General features: G+C 37.9%; 1 protein-coding gene across 4 annotated transcripts in view; it reads right to left on the reverse strand.

The window, feature by feature from the left end:
- LOC128657112 (gastrula zinc finger protein XlCGF26.1-like) overlaps nt 1–16112 on the reverse strand; it is a 100872-nt gene that overhangs the window by 75921 nt on the left and 8839 nt on the right. For all 4 annotated transcript variants that reach the window (XM_053711360.1, XM_053711359.1, XM_053711358.1 and 1 more), the window contains 2 exons: nt 6593–6740; nt 6286–6366 (listed from right to left, as the gene is read on the reverse strand). In XM_053711360.1, coding sequence (XP_053567335.1) covers nt 6286–6366; nt 6593–6740 — 229 coding nt within the window. The remainder of the gene's footprint in view (nt 1–6285; nt 6367–6592; nt 6741–16112) is intronic.

Here is a 16112-nt window from a genome sequence, read left to right on the forward strand (position 1 = left end):
CATATACTCACATCACAGTAACATCCCTTATACCTGACATTAGGACAAAACAGCATTAGTATTCCAAAACCCCCAATATCTGACATGGGGACAATACAGCAGTAGTTTTCCAACAACCCTTTACCTGACATGGAGACAATACAGCACTAGTTTTTCAACAGGCCCAATACATGACATGGAGACAATACAGCGCTTTTATTTCAACAGCCCCTATACCTGATATGGAGACAATACAGCACTTGTATTAAAACAGCCATTATTCCTGACATGGGAACAATACAGAACTATTAAACCAACAGCCCCTACACCTGACATATGGAGAATCCAGCACTAGTACTTAAACAGACCCTATACTTAATGGGGACAGTATATCACTAGTATTAAAACAGACCCTATAGGTGATATGGGGGTAATATAGTACTAGTGTTCAAACAGCCCCAATACGTGACATTAGTCCAATACAGCACTATTATTCCAACAGCCCCTATACCTGACTTGGGAACAAACCAGCACTAGTATTTTAACAGCCCCTATACCTGACTTGGGAACAAACCAGCACTAGTATTTTAACAGCCCCTATACCTGACATGGGGACAAACCAGCACTATTATTCTAAACTGCCCTAATACCTGATATAAGGAGAATATTGCACTAGTATTCCAACAACCCCTATACCTGACATGAAGACAATACTGCACTAGTATTCCAACAACCCCTATACCAGGCATGAGGACAATACTGCACTAATATTTCAACAGCCCCTATACCTGACATGGGGACAATACTGCACTAGCATTTCAACAGACCCTATACCTGACATAGGGACAATCCAGCACTAATATTCCAACCAGCCCCTTGACTGACATGGGGAAAATACAGTAGTAGTATTCCAACATCACTCAATGTTCTCCCCAGACCTTTTTAGCGGGTGCACCCCCGGATGATTTTACTGACCACAAGGCTAAAATTTCATGATTCAAATAGAGTATGCAATTTTAAGAGATTTTCCAATTTACTTCTTTTAACAAATTTTGCACAATCTTTTTATGTACACACTTTCCGACTCCTACTGAGCATGCACACAAGTTCATAGGGTATACGTATTTTTAGTCTGTGATTGGTTGATTGCTGTCACATAATACAGGGAGCAGGCAAATAGGGAAAGAATACATTTGTCAGAAAAAATAAATCTACTGGTTAATGCACTTGTTAATTATTTAATCCTACTGTATTTATTGGTCCTTTAAAGGGATACTAAACCCACATATTTTCTTTCATCATTCAGATAGAGCATGCAATTTTAATAAACTTTCTAATTTTATCCTATTATCAAATTGTCTTTGTTCTCTTGCTATCTTTATTTGAAAAAGCAGAAATGCAAGGTTAGGAGCAGGCCCATTTTTGGTTAAGCACCTGGGTAGCACTTGCTGATTGGTGGCTACATTTACCCACCAATCAGCTACCGCTACTTAGGTGCTGAACCAAAAATGGTCCGGCTCTTAAGCTTACATTCCTGCTTTTTCAACTAAAGATAGCAAGAGAATGAAGAAAAATTGATAATAGGAGCAAATTAGAAAGTTGCAAAAAGTACATACTCTATCTGAATCATGAAAGTAAACATTTGGGTTTAGTATCCATTTAAGCTAAAATTAGCTAATATTAAACATGTTCAATTTTTATTGCACAAATAATCATTAAAGGGACAGTATACTATAAAATTGTTTTTCCCTTGATGTGTATCCAATTACTTTTATTTTACCAGCTGCAGAGTATAAAATGTATGAGATTTGCTTTTTTAAGGTTTATTTGTGTATATGAATTAGCTGATTTTGTGTTTTGAAGCCACAACCTAATAAAATGGGTTGAGCTTGAAGGTATAATCAGATCTCATTACTTTATCACATTGTGTTCATATACCTGATTCTTTATCTTATATCTGTCCATAAACCAATCACCGATACTTGGAAAGAACAATAGAAAATTAACATTTTATTACCTTATATCTTCTATAACCCACTGGGAGTTTAATTTTTTCTACTGGCTGTGTTTACACAGCTTGGTCTTGAGGCCAAAAACTTTCAGGATGGGTGGGGATACCAAAGTCTAAATCAACTATTTCAAATGCCAATATAAGGGTAATGGAAATACTTGTAAACAATTTTATACACTCTAGCAGGTAAAGTTGATCATTGGGAACAAATTAAAGGGGATAATTTTTTTGAGTAAACTGTCCCTTTAAATACATGTATGTTAAATTATGGAATTAACTTTTATTTTGAATACCAGAAAATTATATAATATTAGAAAATATTACACTACACTACCCTCATCTGGCTACTTCATAATGAGGATAATACAGCAATAGTATTCCAACAGCCACTATACTTGATATGGGGACAATACAGAACAAAAATTCCAACAACCCCTTTACCTGACATTGGGACAATACAGCACTAGTATTCCAACAGTTCCTACACCTGACATAGGGACAATAGAGCACTAGTAATCCAACAGGCCTTATACCTGACATGGGGACAATACAGCACTAGTATTTCAACCGCACCTATACCTGAAATAGGAACAATACAGCACCAGTATTCCAACAACCCCTGTAAACATGCACAGACACACTACATAAGCTTCTACACATACACACCCATAGAGTCAAATCCTGATTACTTTATACAAACATATACAATATTACAGAGAGGTCCATTGTCTTTCTTACTAAATGTGAACAGCTGATTAGAATATGCAATTCGACTGGGTACACTATTGCACACTTTATTCAATTTCTATGGTAATCATTGCTGCCACTTCTCATCTGGGCGATTATCACTAATATTGCCATTTTGCACATGTGTATTTTGCTTTCTGCATCTGCTTGGTTGATGCTGTATTTAATGCTGTGGTAACTTTACTTTAACTCACAATATACAGACAGGACATAAAGATGGGCAAATTTAAAATAACATAGTGCTGTGGGATTTATTTTATGCTCCTACAAAGTGTATTCGCAGCTGATCATATGACAATAGTAATGATTATACTGTGGTAGATATAAATGTCAGCAGGCAGGCAAGAGGGGTATACGGAACACTGTCAAACTACTGGTCAGTGCAACTTAATTCTGAAAAATACAACCTGCTTCCCAAATTGTGGGTTGGCAGGGGTTAATCAATTTGTGCCTTGAGTATAAATGGGCTTCCTCTGCTATACCTAACTAGTCTATGATTAAGCACCACTAGGTTGTGCAAAACACGTAAGACTTGCCCTGTGTGTTTGTACTCTGTCTGAGGATACTCCATTTTATATTTGTTTCAATAAACAGAAAAAAAAAAAAAAAACTTTTTCTCTAACGAGTAGTGTGTGTTCCCCTATAAATGTCAGCAGCTGTATAGGGCCTTCCTGCTTGGTATTATTATATGATATGGGCTGATATAACTGAACACTAGAAATGTGACAACAGTTGGTTAGTATAAGGCTATATTGCACTGTGACACTCAGTGTATGATTGAGGTGACACCCTGACCAGTGATATAATGTACAGTACTTTCACACTACAAAACCCAGGCAACACCTCAAACAGAAGACATGTCACACACTTGCACCTATCTGCACTGCCGCTGTAACACGTTTCCTGCATTGGAGATTCCAGCTGACAAGTTACACTCCGATCTTCTGTTTTCACAACTATGCCAGTATTAAAGGGACAGTAAACTAGGGGGGGCGTGTCTAAACTGTGACCTGAAACAGTTGCATATTCCTAGACTCCAGGCGAATCTCCATAATCCGTCAGTTAAAGGAGTTCAATTACAGCAGAATAGTCGAATATATCCACTGCAATATCATAGCATATAGCCGTGCCAAACATATCTTGCATTGGGCTGTATTAGTGAATCTGGAGCTTGGCATCAGACGTTAAGGGCCTGGCAGGACACAGCAGGCAACCATACCCCCCTCAGAAGGCCGAGGCATTTTGCCTCAACTGAGCACACTGATCTACCACTGTGAGCAACAACAACAACTTGGACAATACACGAAGAGGGCTGATTAAAGAAAGAGGACAACAAACACTTTTTCAGCAAAACACAATAGACATAATAATAGCAGCAGGACCATGTGGCGTCGCCATTGGCTAAAGCTAGAAGCATTATTACAGCATTTAATGGATCGTGCTCCGATAGATTATTTAATGACCCGCTGCACAATTGAGACTGCAAAGAAAAGAACACCACATGAAACAACAGAGAGAATTTCTCCTGTTCCAGATAAATCGGCAAAAGGGGCCTAGACACACCAAGATCACTTTACCTATGGAGCACAGACAGCTATGCAGTTCAAAATTGCTTGAGTCATCAAACAACCCACCAAGAGAGGCCATAGCAGACACAGATTCTCCAACACCAAAGACATCAATACACGACCTTCCTGCAACACAGAACGGTCCTTTAAAGAAGAGAGGATCTCTGTCACATACCACATCTTTAAAGGGGTTGGTGGTAGACCCCCAGAAGACAGTTTTTGCAAGACAGAGACCCTTCAACTGCATCAGCAACTTTGACAGAGGCAAGACAGGCTATCCAATCTGCGGAACATACCCATAACCTGTATGGTAAAATACGAAATGAGGCCATCTTCAGAGAAACTCTAGAGGTAAATAATATACAATCCCCTTTGCATCCAATATGTGATGGAGCATATTTGCCTCGAGAGTCTTAAGTTAAAATAGAAGTCCGTTCATTTCTTCAACCAAAGTCCTGGGGATAAAGGACTGATCCCAAAATGACTAAAATATAACCTGTAATCTAGAAAGATTAGTATAGATATTTCATTAACACGTAATGCAGATTGTTAGTTTTAAATAGTATTATCCAATGTGTTTCCTCTTATACAATTGTTAGTTTAATGTTTGCTTCTACAATGCTGTATTTAAGCCTTAAACCTTGTATTAAGATGTTTGACAACTCATTGATAAGAATATATTACTCGGTCCAAGAGTGACCTATTAATTTGTTGAAAAGGAAAAAGAAAATGAGGACTATAACCAATTGTAAACATTTTTGATCAAGTATGATATGAATATTTTATGATTTGCTTATCTTTTCTTTTGTATGATGTATACTCTTTGTCCTCAATAAAAATTAAAATAAAAAAAAGGGACAGTAAACTTAAAAAATAATGTGATATAATTCTGCACATAGTGCGGAATTATATAACAATCTTAATGGCAGCTTTCAAAATCAAAAGCTTTGAGATATTTTAGCTCTCAAAGTTGCACTTACCTTGTCTTCTCTCCAGGCTCTTCTGATCAGGTCTTGGTTTTCAAAAGCACTTCACGGGCGCGCTGTCTAATCACAGCACTCCCAATCGCGCCATTGAACTGAATGTAGCTCGCTCCCGCTCTGGTAGCGGGGGCGAGATAGATTCAGTTAATTTCAGAGCTTCAACGTACATATAATAATCTGTAGATTAGATAATGTTCCACTACAGTCATAGATTCAAAAGAATAATTATATTGCAAAGTACCAGTTGCCAATTTATCCCTATATTAAGTCATATATTTATTAAAGGCAAAAATAACTTATTCACAACAAATCAGAGTTTTCAGAATACAATTTGATGAACTAGAGGGTGAGCAGAAGGAATAGGGAGGGCACAAGTGTGTGTACCATTTACATGAAGCAGAGGGTGAGAGAGAAGGGAAGGCATGTGTGTGTCCTTTAGATTAAGCAGAGAGTGAAAAAAAAGGGAAGAGAGGGCACGCGCATGTGTTATTTCACTAAAAGCAGAGGGTGAGAGAGAAGGCGACAGAGGGTGTGTTTGTGCCATTTATATGAAGCATATGGTGAGAGAGAAAGGAAGAGATGGCATGTGTGTTCTATTTACATAAATCAGAGGGTGAGAGAGGGCATGTGTGTGTTCTATTTACATAAATCAGAGGGTGAGAGTGAAGAGAAAAGAGGGCATGTGTGTGTACTATTTACATAAATCAGAGGGTGAGAGTGAAGAGAGGGCATGTGTGTGTACTATTCACATGAAGCAAAGGGTGAGAGTGAAGAGAAGAGAGGGCATGTGTATGTACTATTCACATGAAACAGAGGGTGAGAGAGAAGAGAGGGTAAGTGTGTGCATGGTATTTGCATGAAGCAGAAGATGAGACAGAAAGGAAGACAAGGTATGTTTATGAACCAAACCAATTGTATTATTGCCATCTGTCTGTATTGAGGTTCATTTCAGAATCTGAGTTTTCTAACTGTGAAGCTTATACCATAGATCACTCACCTACAGAGATATCCGATGGCTGAATATTCTGTACTGCATATGCTCCTGTGTCTAGAGGTTTATCACTGTGACCTGTTAGTTCTAAAAGAGAATACAATTAGTTTCCTTTGCTAATCATGCAACAATGTATTCTAATTTTACCTGTACAAAAAAGTGTTAATATTTATGTTGGGTATAAAACTTGTTTAGAATCAGAGAGCTCATTAGATCACACATAATGGATTCACTGTAGATTTACACTCTTTCAGTTACTTCTGTAGTGCATGTGCATTTCCTGAGTGAGATATTTATTACTACACAGCGTTACCTGAGCTCTTGTTTCCTGGGATCTCCATAGTCCTTAGTACTTGGTGATTCTCCATCATGGCATCTTTGTAAAGCTCCTTGTGTCCCTCTATATACTCCCACTCCTCCATAGAGAAATACACAGCAACATCACCACACTTTATAGGCACCTGAAACACAAACAACTCATTCAGCGCTGACACAGGGACTGGTTCTGTCACACACTTTTATTGACAGAGCCAGGATAATGTTACTGAGAACATACAGAGACACAGACAGCAGGTAGGAAATATACACAGGGCCAGATGGGTCAATAAGAAGAATTACTGAGCCCTGACACTGGTATAATGTCACATTCCCTAGCAGTGCTCACACCATTCTCCAGCAATTCAAATTTTCTAACCATAAGACCAAGGGCTGGAATGTGACCTTTAAAGTCATATATATGCCACCACTTATCCAAACTAAATATTACGCTCTAGATTAGTCAAGAGATACATTAGTCTGTGCTACAGGTAATCAGTATTTCTTGATTGGGTATTAGAAGTAGAAAAAAAGAAAAAACAAAGAGAACTTTTGCTATATAAAATAAAAACTCCAGACTTTATTTCAGGAACTTATCCATCGTAAAAATGAACATCAGACCACTAAGCACAAAATCTGCACACACAGTAAATATTGTATGTATTGTAACAAGAAGCTTTGGCAACCACTGTATTCTAGGGTTTAAATGCAAAAGAGGACAATACAGTTAACGTTTTCAAAACTTTATTTTCTTTCAAAATAGCAAGGTGACTTTAACAGCAGCATACAGTTTGTTCACAGGTAAGGCAAAAGGACAAGCTTCTCTGTACAAGCTTCCAAAACAGGAAATCCATCAAAACGTTTAGTACATAATATTTTTCACAACACATCAGATCAGGCCTCCTGCCTGGCTGTAATCTACTTAGCTAGAGAAATGATTCCCTTTTAAACCCTAGGAGCAGTAATCATGAGCCACACCTGAGTATAATTGTCTTTAACAGCTGTAAGGTATTCACAACTAAGAAACACTAATCACTTCCCTGGGGTTTCTTAGCAAAATGGTGAAGTGAAATGTATTAAACTTGGTCTAATATATACTCCCTCTATCACAAAACCAGACTTTCTGTCACACTTCCTCCCCCCAGCTCACACTTGGTGGAGTGAGCGACCATAGACATTAAAGAGTGTACCCTTGAAAGACCATCCGCATTGCCCTGCAAAAGACCTGCTCTGTGCTGAACAATGAAATGAAAAGGCTGCAGACTAAGAAACCATCTAGTCACTCTTGCATTCCTCTCCTTATTCTGACTCATCCATTTGAGAGGAGCATGATCTGTAATCAACCTGAATTTCCTCCCCAACAAATAGTACCGAAGAGACTCCAAAGCCCACTTAATAGCTAAACATTCTTTATCAACAATAGAGTAATTTTTCTCTTAATGGTTTAATTTTCTACTAAGAAATAATACAGGATACTCCTCCACTTGATACACTTGAGAAAGAACAGCCCCCACACCAACATCAGAAGCATCAGTCTGCACTATAAAATCTTTACAAAAATCTGGAGTTACCTAAACTGAATAGGCACAAAGTGCATCTTTCAAATGCTTAAAAAGCCTTGTCTGCTTCTGTAGACCATTTAACCATCACTGGTGATTTTGCCTTTGTTAGATCAGTTAAAGGAGCAGCTATTGTAGCAAAATCTTGAATAAACCTTCTATAATATCCAGTCAAACCCAAAAAAACCTCTAACTTGTTTCTTAGTTAGGGGCTGGGGACAGTTTTGTATGGCTTCTATTTTAGTTGTCTGTGGCTTAACTAATCCTCTCACAATTGTATATCCAAAGTACTTCGCTTCCTCTAAACCAATGGTAGATTTTGAAGGATTCACAGTTAAGCCAGCAGAGAAAATGGAGTTAAGAACTGCCTGAACATTTTGGAAGATGTGACTCCCAATCTGTAATATAAATGATTACATCATCAAGGTAAGCTGCAGCATAATGAAAATGGGGCTTTAGAATTCTATCCATCATCACTGCAATGTTGCAGGAGCATCATGTAACCCAAAAGGCAAAACTGTATACTGAAACAACCCATCTGGAGGCAAAAAAGCAGTTTTCTCCTTTGCCTGATCAGTGAGGGGTACCTGCCAATAGCCTTTTGTTAAATCAATTGTTGTTAAATAACATGCTTTTCCTAGTCTTTCTATTAACTCATCAACCCTAGGCATTGGGTAGGTATCACATTTTTCAATACAATTTAATTTACGATAATCGTTACAAAATCGTAAAGTACCATCCGGTTTAGGAACTAACACAATTGGACTTTTCCAATCACTGTGTGATTCTTTAATCACCCCAAGTTTTAACATTTTTTCCACCTCCAAATTAAATAGCCTCCCTACGGGCTTCACAAACTCTATAGGGTTTAAGGGAAACTTTTTCCCCTGGTTCTGTAACTATGTCATTGTAATGAATCCAGTGCTCAGTTACCAGAAAAGGTTTAAATGTAGCTCTTTTGTCTAACAATTTCTGCAAACACAGACTCAGTTTGGTCAGAAAAGGAAACAGTGAGCAATTAATTGCCAGTAGGAGTGGATACAAGGTAACACAAATTACCTCTAATCAGAAGTATAATGAACAAGGTTATTGGATGGATTCACTATAGTAATCAAATGTCACAGTTGTATTCCAGATAGTAAAGTAGAATCCTTCACACACATTCACCCATAAAATATTTACAGTCTCAAACACACAGTCTGTCTCAGGTTGATAAATAAACTTATGCACAGCTGAGTCAGGAATCAGGAATGTAACTTACACAGAGCTGAGGAGTAGCAGGTAGTCCGGATTAACTTTGGAGTAATGGTAGCTGAGAAAGAGGACAAATCCTAGTAAGCTGTAAGCAGATAGAAAGTTACAGGAACGATTTACCTGAGAGGCTTCACGGAGGAGCAGCGGTGCTGTATTGAAGGCTTGCGGTGAATGTGTGACTCACTTCCGGTTAGCAGAAACAGAAGTTGGAGAGTAGCTGTGGTATCGCGGTCAGTGATGGAAACTGACAGGCGCTGCAAAGGGAGAGCTGCAAATGGATTTTCCAGTAGCGGTTATGCACAGGTAAATAGGGCATAAAGTTAATCACTCTGGAACAAAAGTAGATCCACAAGGTCAAACTGTGGATAGTTGATAGAGATCCCCTGAGGGTTCTAGGAATTGGTAATGGACCTGAAGTTGTGGCAAAAGGTTACAAACGAAAGGCTGCTTGTATTCTCAATAATCAGGCAAGGTCTGGAAGTAGGAGGCTCCCTTTTAAAGGAGTGAAGTGCATGCAGGGAGATACCTTAAAGGTATATCACAGTCATGTTTAATTATGTTAGTTCTCCCTGGCATCATGGAAAAAAACTCTCTGTTCCTTCTAATAAAGTCCTTGACCTCTTGCTTTTGATGCACAGATAGGTTTCAGAAATATTTACCTCTGGCTCAGTAACAGGTATCTCTGTTGTATTTACCGCACACAAAACCTCCCTATCCTTCCAGGGCTTCAATAAATTAATGTGATATATCTGCTCATGTTTTCTTCTCCCTGGCTGACTCACCTTATAGTTTACATCACCCACCTTTTCAATTATCTCATATGGGCCGTGCCAAGTAGCCAAAAATGTATTTTCTACTGTAGAGACTAAAACTAGTACCCTGTCACCAGGCTGAAACACTCTAACCCTAGAATTATGATTATAACTGTGTTTTTGTGCTTCTTGGGCTTTTCCCATATGTTACATAACTATGGGAATGACAGCCTCCATTCGATCCTGCATTTGAGATATATGCTCAATAACACTTCTATAGGGTGTAGTTTCCTGTTCCCATGTCTCTTTAACAATATCAACTAACCCCATGGATGTCGACCATACAAAAGTTCAAAAAGGTCAAAACCCTGTGGAGGCCTGAGGAACTTCCCTGATAGAAAACATTAAATAAGGCAATAAAAGGTCCCATTTTTTTCCATCCACATCAATTGCCTTCCGTAACATACTCTTTAGGGTCTTATTGCTGTTTGAGGGTGAAATACTGAAGTTTTCAGATGCTTAATATGGAGCAGTTTACACAATTCTTTTGTAACCTTAGACATAAAAGGAGTCCCTTGATCTGTCAAAATTTCTTTGGGTATACTTACTAAACATAAGTTCCTTTGCTATAAATTTTGCAGAACTATTACATAGAGATACTGCCTCATGGTAGCATGTTGCATAATCCAGGACAACCAGTATATACTAGTGTCCTCTGGCTGACTTCACCAGGGGACCTATCAAGTCCATAGCAATTCTTTCGAATGGCACATAAATGATTGGTAAAGGCACTAATGGACTAAGAAAATACTTAGTGGGAGCAGTTAGCTGGCACTTGGGACATGAAGAGCAATAATTATTAACATCCTTAAACACACCTGGCCAGTAAAACCTTCTTAGGATCCTTTCTTTAGTCTTATCCATTCCCAGGTGCCCCCCTAGTATGTGATTATATTCAAGATTTAACATTGTATTAAGAAAAACTTGAGGTACCAACAACGGTTTAACAATACCTGTGCCCTTTTTGTCTACTCTGTATAGCAGGGTATAATTTACTTCAAAGTGAGGATAAGGTAATGGATTTCCTGGCTGTGAAATAACAATTTACAACGCGGGTATAATTTCCTGCTTCAGTCAAAGTGGGATCCTCCCATTGGGCACTTTTAAAATGACCACAATTAACCTCCAAATCTATTAAATCATCATTGCTTTCTGTACTAACACCTGGCTTATTATTCTAGATAGGCTGGTCTCCTATCAATAAAGGCATAGTACAATAAGTTTGACTTTTACTGATTTCTTCCAAATCAATTTCAGGAAAAGGAAACAAAAATCCTAAATTGTTTCATTCTCTTTGGACTCCTTAGCTGAATTTACTAATAAAGCCCATAATTCTAAAAATGTAGGAAAATCTTTTCCTATCACCACCTCATGAGCTAATTTGGGTACTACACCTACCCAATGTTTTAAAGAACCACATTGTGTTTCGAAATTTACATCAGCTGTAGCATATTCACGTTTATCACCATGAACACAAAGAATACCCATTTTATGCATATGATCTATAGTCACATCAGGTACTATAAATGTTGCCACTAATGTAACCATACTACCTGAATCAAGTAATGCTTTACACATTCTAACATTTACGGTCACCAAACACATGTGAGAGACATCACTATTATCAGGATGAATACAGTTAGACAAAAATGAGTGTGGCCCTGTATTATCACTTGTAATATATTCAAGCGCTAGATACACATAGACTCAAACGTGGTGCTGTTAGATTTGTCAGTTCAGTGGTAGTCAGCACTTATTATCGGATATGGTGTATCCACTTTTTGTAATTTATGTATACCTCATCGTCTCAAAGTAATCTTTTATTGAGTAGCAACAAAGTTATTTCATGGATACGTTACTGTAAACATCCAGTGAGTCCTCCAATCTGGTAATCAAAAAAGCAAAGAAGAGACTTATTCGCCAGCAAACTGCACGCTTGTAATCCATGTGAACTGAAAAGCCGGTCCAAGCTCGACAGAAAGAGGAACTGGATGTTTACAGTAACTTCTCCATGGAATAACTTTGTTGCTACTCAATACAAGGTTACTTTAAGACGATGATGTATACATAAATTACAAAAAGTGGATACACCATATCCTATAATACGTACTGACTACCACTGAACTGGCAAATCTAACAGCACCACGTTTGAGTCTATGTGTATCTAGCACTTGAATACTATGTATACTTATATGGTTTAAGGCATTGTGGTTATACTGTATGCTTTCAAACTTGTATGTACTTACTGGAGGACGAACATAGATCCCTATTTATTACCATGATAGCCTGGACCTTCTTTTAAAGAGTGGCGCTATCCTCTGGTTTGGGTGTTGTTCATCTAGTAAGCACTACTGATATATGCTTTTGTTACAAGTCATGTTATTATCTACATGCTATTTTACATTCTGGCATAGATCCTCGGGTATTTTCTCATGTTGACACTTTTCCAGTTAACAAAAACTGGGTCATCCTCTGAGAGAGGTGTTGCCTTTGACTTATTTATGTAACAACGGATTTGCATGGATCCTCATTGATTTACTAAGGTAGCAGATTCATGTTGTAGTACAGGGCTACCCTCTGGTTGAGGTGTTGCATCTAGCGTTTAAATACTTGCATATCTACCCATGTCTATTGGTTATAAGCTGGCCATGCTTTTTTAATTTATTGTATTATACATAACATATGTGCTATTAATATATTTATGGATTAATAAATATATTATAATGGATGCATCTGTTGGGGGAGTCGTCTGCTGAATCTATGCACTTAAGTGGACACAAGCCAAAATAAATTACTAATAGTTTGAACTCATTTGGTGTCATACCGTTATTATTGTGTATATTTATTGAATGCTAAAATCCCTGTCTTTTTAAGAGGATATATAAAATGTATCCTTTTCCTTTCTTCCTTCTAAACAAGTTAAAAAATGTGTCCTTCAGGGTCTGCACCACATCAATATTATTGAATTTTCCATTGTTTATTTCTCTCCCCATTCTATAGTATATTTATATTTAAATGTTCCTCTATCTCCCAGAGGAGTGTCCCTTGTATCTTGTAAATATAACTGCTGGTCTCTCACCCCCCCCTTCTCCCTTGAACAGTCTAAACAGTTCTTGTAGGGTTCTGGCAAATAGGAGAGGAGGGTAAATCTGCTGGAGGTAGATGCAAAACTTCTCCTGCCACAATATACCTTTCCACTAAAGCAATCAGTTGGTCTGCAGTTTGAGGGTCACCCTGACCGACGCAGGGAAACAGGTAATCCTTGTTGAAAGCAATCCATCACCATTAACTCCACAATCTTATTAGTGGAGTTAACCTCTGGTTGCAGCCATTTCATGGCAAGGTGAATGAGGTCAAACATCTGTGATCTTGCAGCTTTATCAGATGCATATCTACAAGAGTGGAATCTTTGAGCATGTACTGCATTAGTCACTCCTAGGCGTGCCAGGATCTCAGCCTTCAGCTTGTCATAGTCACTGGCTTGCTCCGGCTCTAGGTCAAAAGTAGCCTTTTGAGGTTCTCCACTTAAAAAAAAAAGGTGCAAGTATGCTCGCCCACTCATCTGCTGTTCTCTCAAAGGCAAGAAGATACACTTCAACATCGTCCGCTGCAGACATTTTTTGAATATAGTGACTAGCTCGTATAACTTTAGAGCCTTGACAGCCACCAGCAGGATCAGAGTTCAGTCTCTTAGATATAGCTTGAATCTATTGCCGCAAGGTGCATGTGGCGTTCTGCTGTTCCTCACAAATCTTCCTGAATGTTTCTGCTTGAATTGTAACCATTTGTTGCACCAGCACTTCAGTACTCTCTTTCTGTGTTTTTGACAAAATCATAGCGTTCTCCGCCTGTGCCAACACCAACTGCTGCAGAGCTGCACTGTTTTCAGCAGTTTTTCTATTGGCCTCCTGTTGCACAGTGGTAAACTGAATCAATGGTTTAATAACTTCCTCCATGTTGCTTGCAAATTATAAAAACCACAGACATAAAGTGTGGTATGTAACAAGAAGCTTTGGCAACCACTGTCTTCTAGGGTTTAAATGCAATAGAGGACAATCCAGTTAAAGTTTTCAAAACTATATTTTCTTCCAAAATAGCAAGGTGACTTTAACAGCAGCATACAGTTTGTTCACAGGTAAGGCAAAAGGACAAGCTTCTCTGCACAAGCTTCTAAAACAGCAAATCTCTGCCTGCAGCAACACAAATGTCCTTTACAGAATGAAACAGCAAACAGAAATCCAGCAAGATGTTTAGTACATAATGTTTTTTCACAATACATCATATCAGGCCTTCTGTCTGGCTGTAATCTACTTAGCTAGAGCAGTGATTTTTAACCTTTTTTTTGCCGTGGCACACTTTTTTACATTAGAAAATCCTGTGGCACACCACCATCCCAAAATTTAAAAAAAAAATCACACATTGTAGCCTAATACAGTATATATATATATATATATATATATATATATATACACACACACACATACACACACATACTGTATGTATTGTGCTGTTATGCCATGAATCCTACAAACTACCCCTGCACTGGGAGTAAAAAACAAGCAAAGTCACACTGTTGTCAGTCTGCCGTTGCACACCTGAGGATTTCTCACGGCACACTGGTTGAAAAACACTGAGCTAGAGAATGCTTCCCTTTTAAACCCTAGGAGCAGTAATCATGAGCCACACCTGAGTTTAATAGTCTTTAACAGCTGTAAGGTATTCACAACTAAAAAAACACTAATAACTTCCCTGGGGTTTCATAGCAAAATGGTGAAGTGAAATGCATTAAACTTGGTCTAATATATACTCCCTCTATCACCAAACCAGACTTTCTGTCACAGTATGCACAGTATACTGCAAATATGGAATTAAGTGTTGGATTGCAAAATATCTGAACACAAATCCAAGGCTGACACGTTTCAGCTTCAATGCCATAATCATAGCCCTAAAAACACACTGATAAAATCACTCTGATATAATCCTACCTTGTGTCTCATTGGTGATAAGATTTCATGATGTCACTACTTAATTTAAACAAAGAAAAAATGAGAACAGCACAATTATGGAGGAGTGCACGAAAAACCTCAGGACACTGCCAGGTCCCTAAACGAATAGTAAATGATAAAGATGGTCCTCAGCACTCAATATTTCAATATAGACAGTTTATTCCCATAGAAAAACAATGTTTTGGGGTCACAGCCCCTTATTCATGCTTTATCATTTACTTAATTTAAACAGATATCCAAATACATAAATATATCATTATTACTAAAAAGCACATTTACATATGAACCATCAATACAAAATATTATTTAAAATGTAATCATATTCTATATACGAATTAATGGATAATATACAACAGATATAGCAACTATCTGATACAAAAATTCTGAGTTGAGCCCTTCTGGTATTCTAGTTCTAAGTTTTAAAATCCAATACATTTCTTGCTACTCCAACAATTTCAATTTATTGCCACCTCTTTTTGGACTTCTAACTTGTTCACGAATTCTCCAACGAACATCCCTGGTGGCTAACCCTGTATATTGCAACTTACATTTTGTGCCAGTAATTAAATAAACTACAACTGTGGTAGTGCAGTTAAACCTTTCCTCAATTTGTTCATTTATAACCATGGAACAAAAATGTGTACCAATGGCTACATGTTCACAGGCTTTACAATCTGTATTCTCACACCTGTACACACCTTTAAATCTTAACCAGGAATTATTCAGAGAAGCAATTTTAGGGAGACAGAAAGGGACTATTATTTTGGCAAGTGTATGATTTCATCTGTAGCAAACCTGCAATCTTTTTGTACCTAATTTTCCAACTTCTTATCTGCTGCCAACAATTTACAATGTCTGTGGATGATATTACACACTTTATAATATTG

This window comes from Bombina bombina, chromosome 4 (genome assembly GCF_027579735.1).
Source record: "Bombina bombina isolate aBomBom1 chromosome 4, aBomBom1.pri, whole genome shotgun sequence".
Lineage (NCBI taxonomy): Eukaryota > Metazoa > Chordata > Amphibia > Anura > Bombinatoridae > Bombina > Bombina bombina.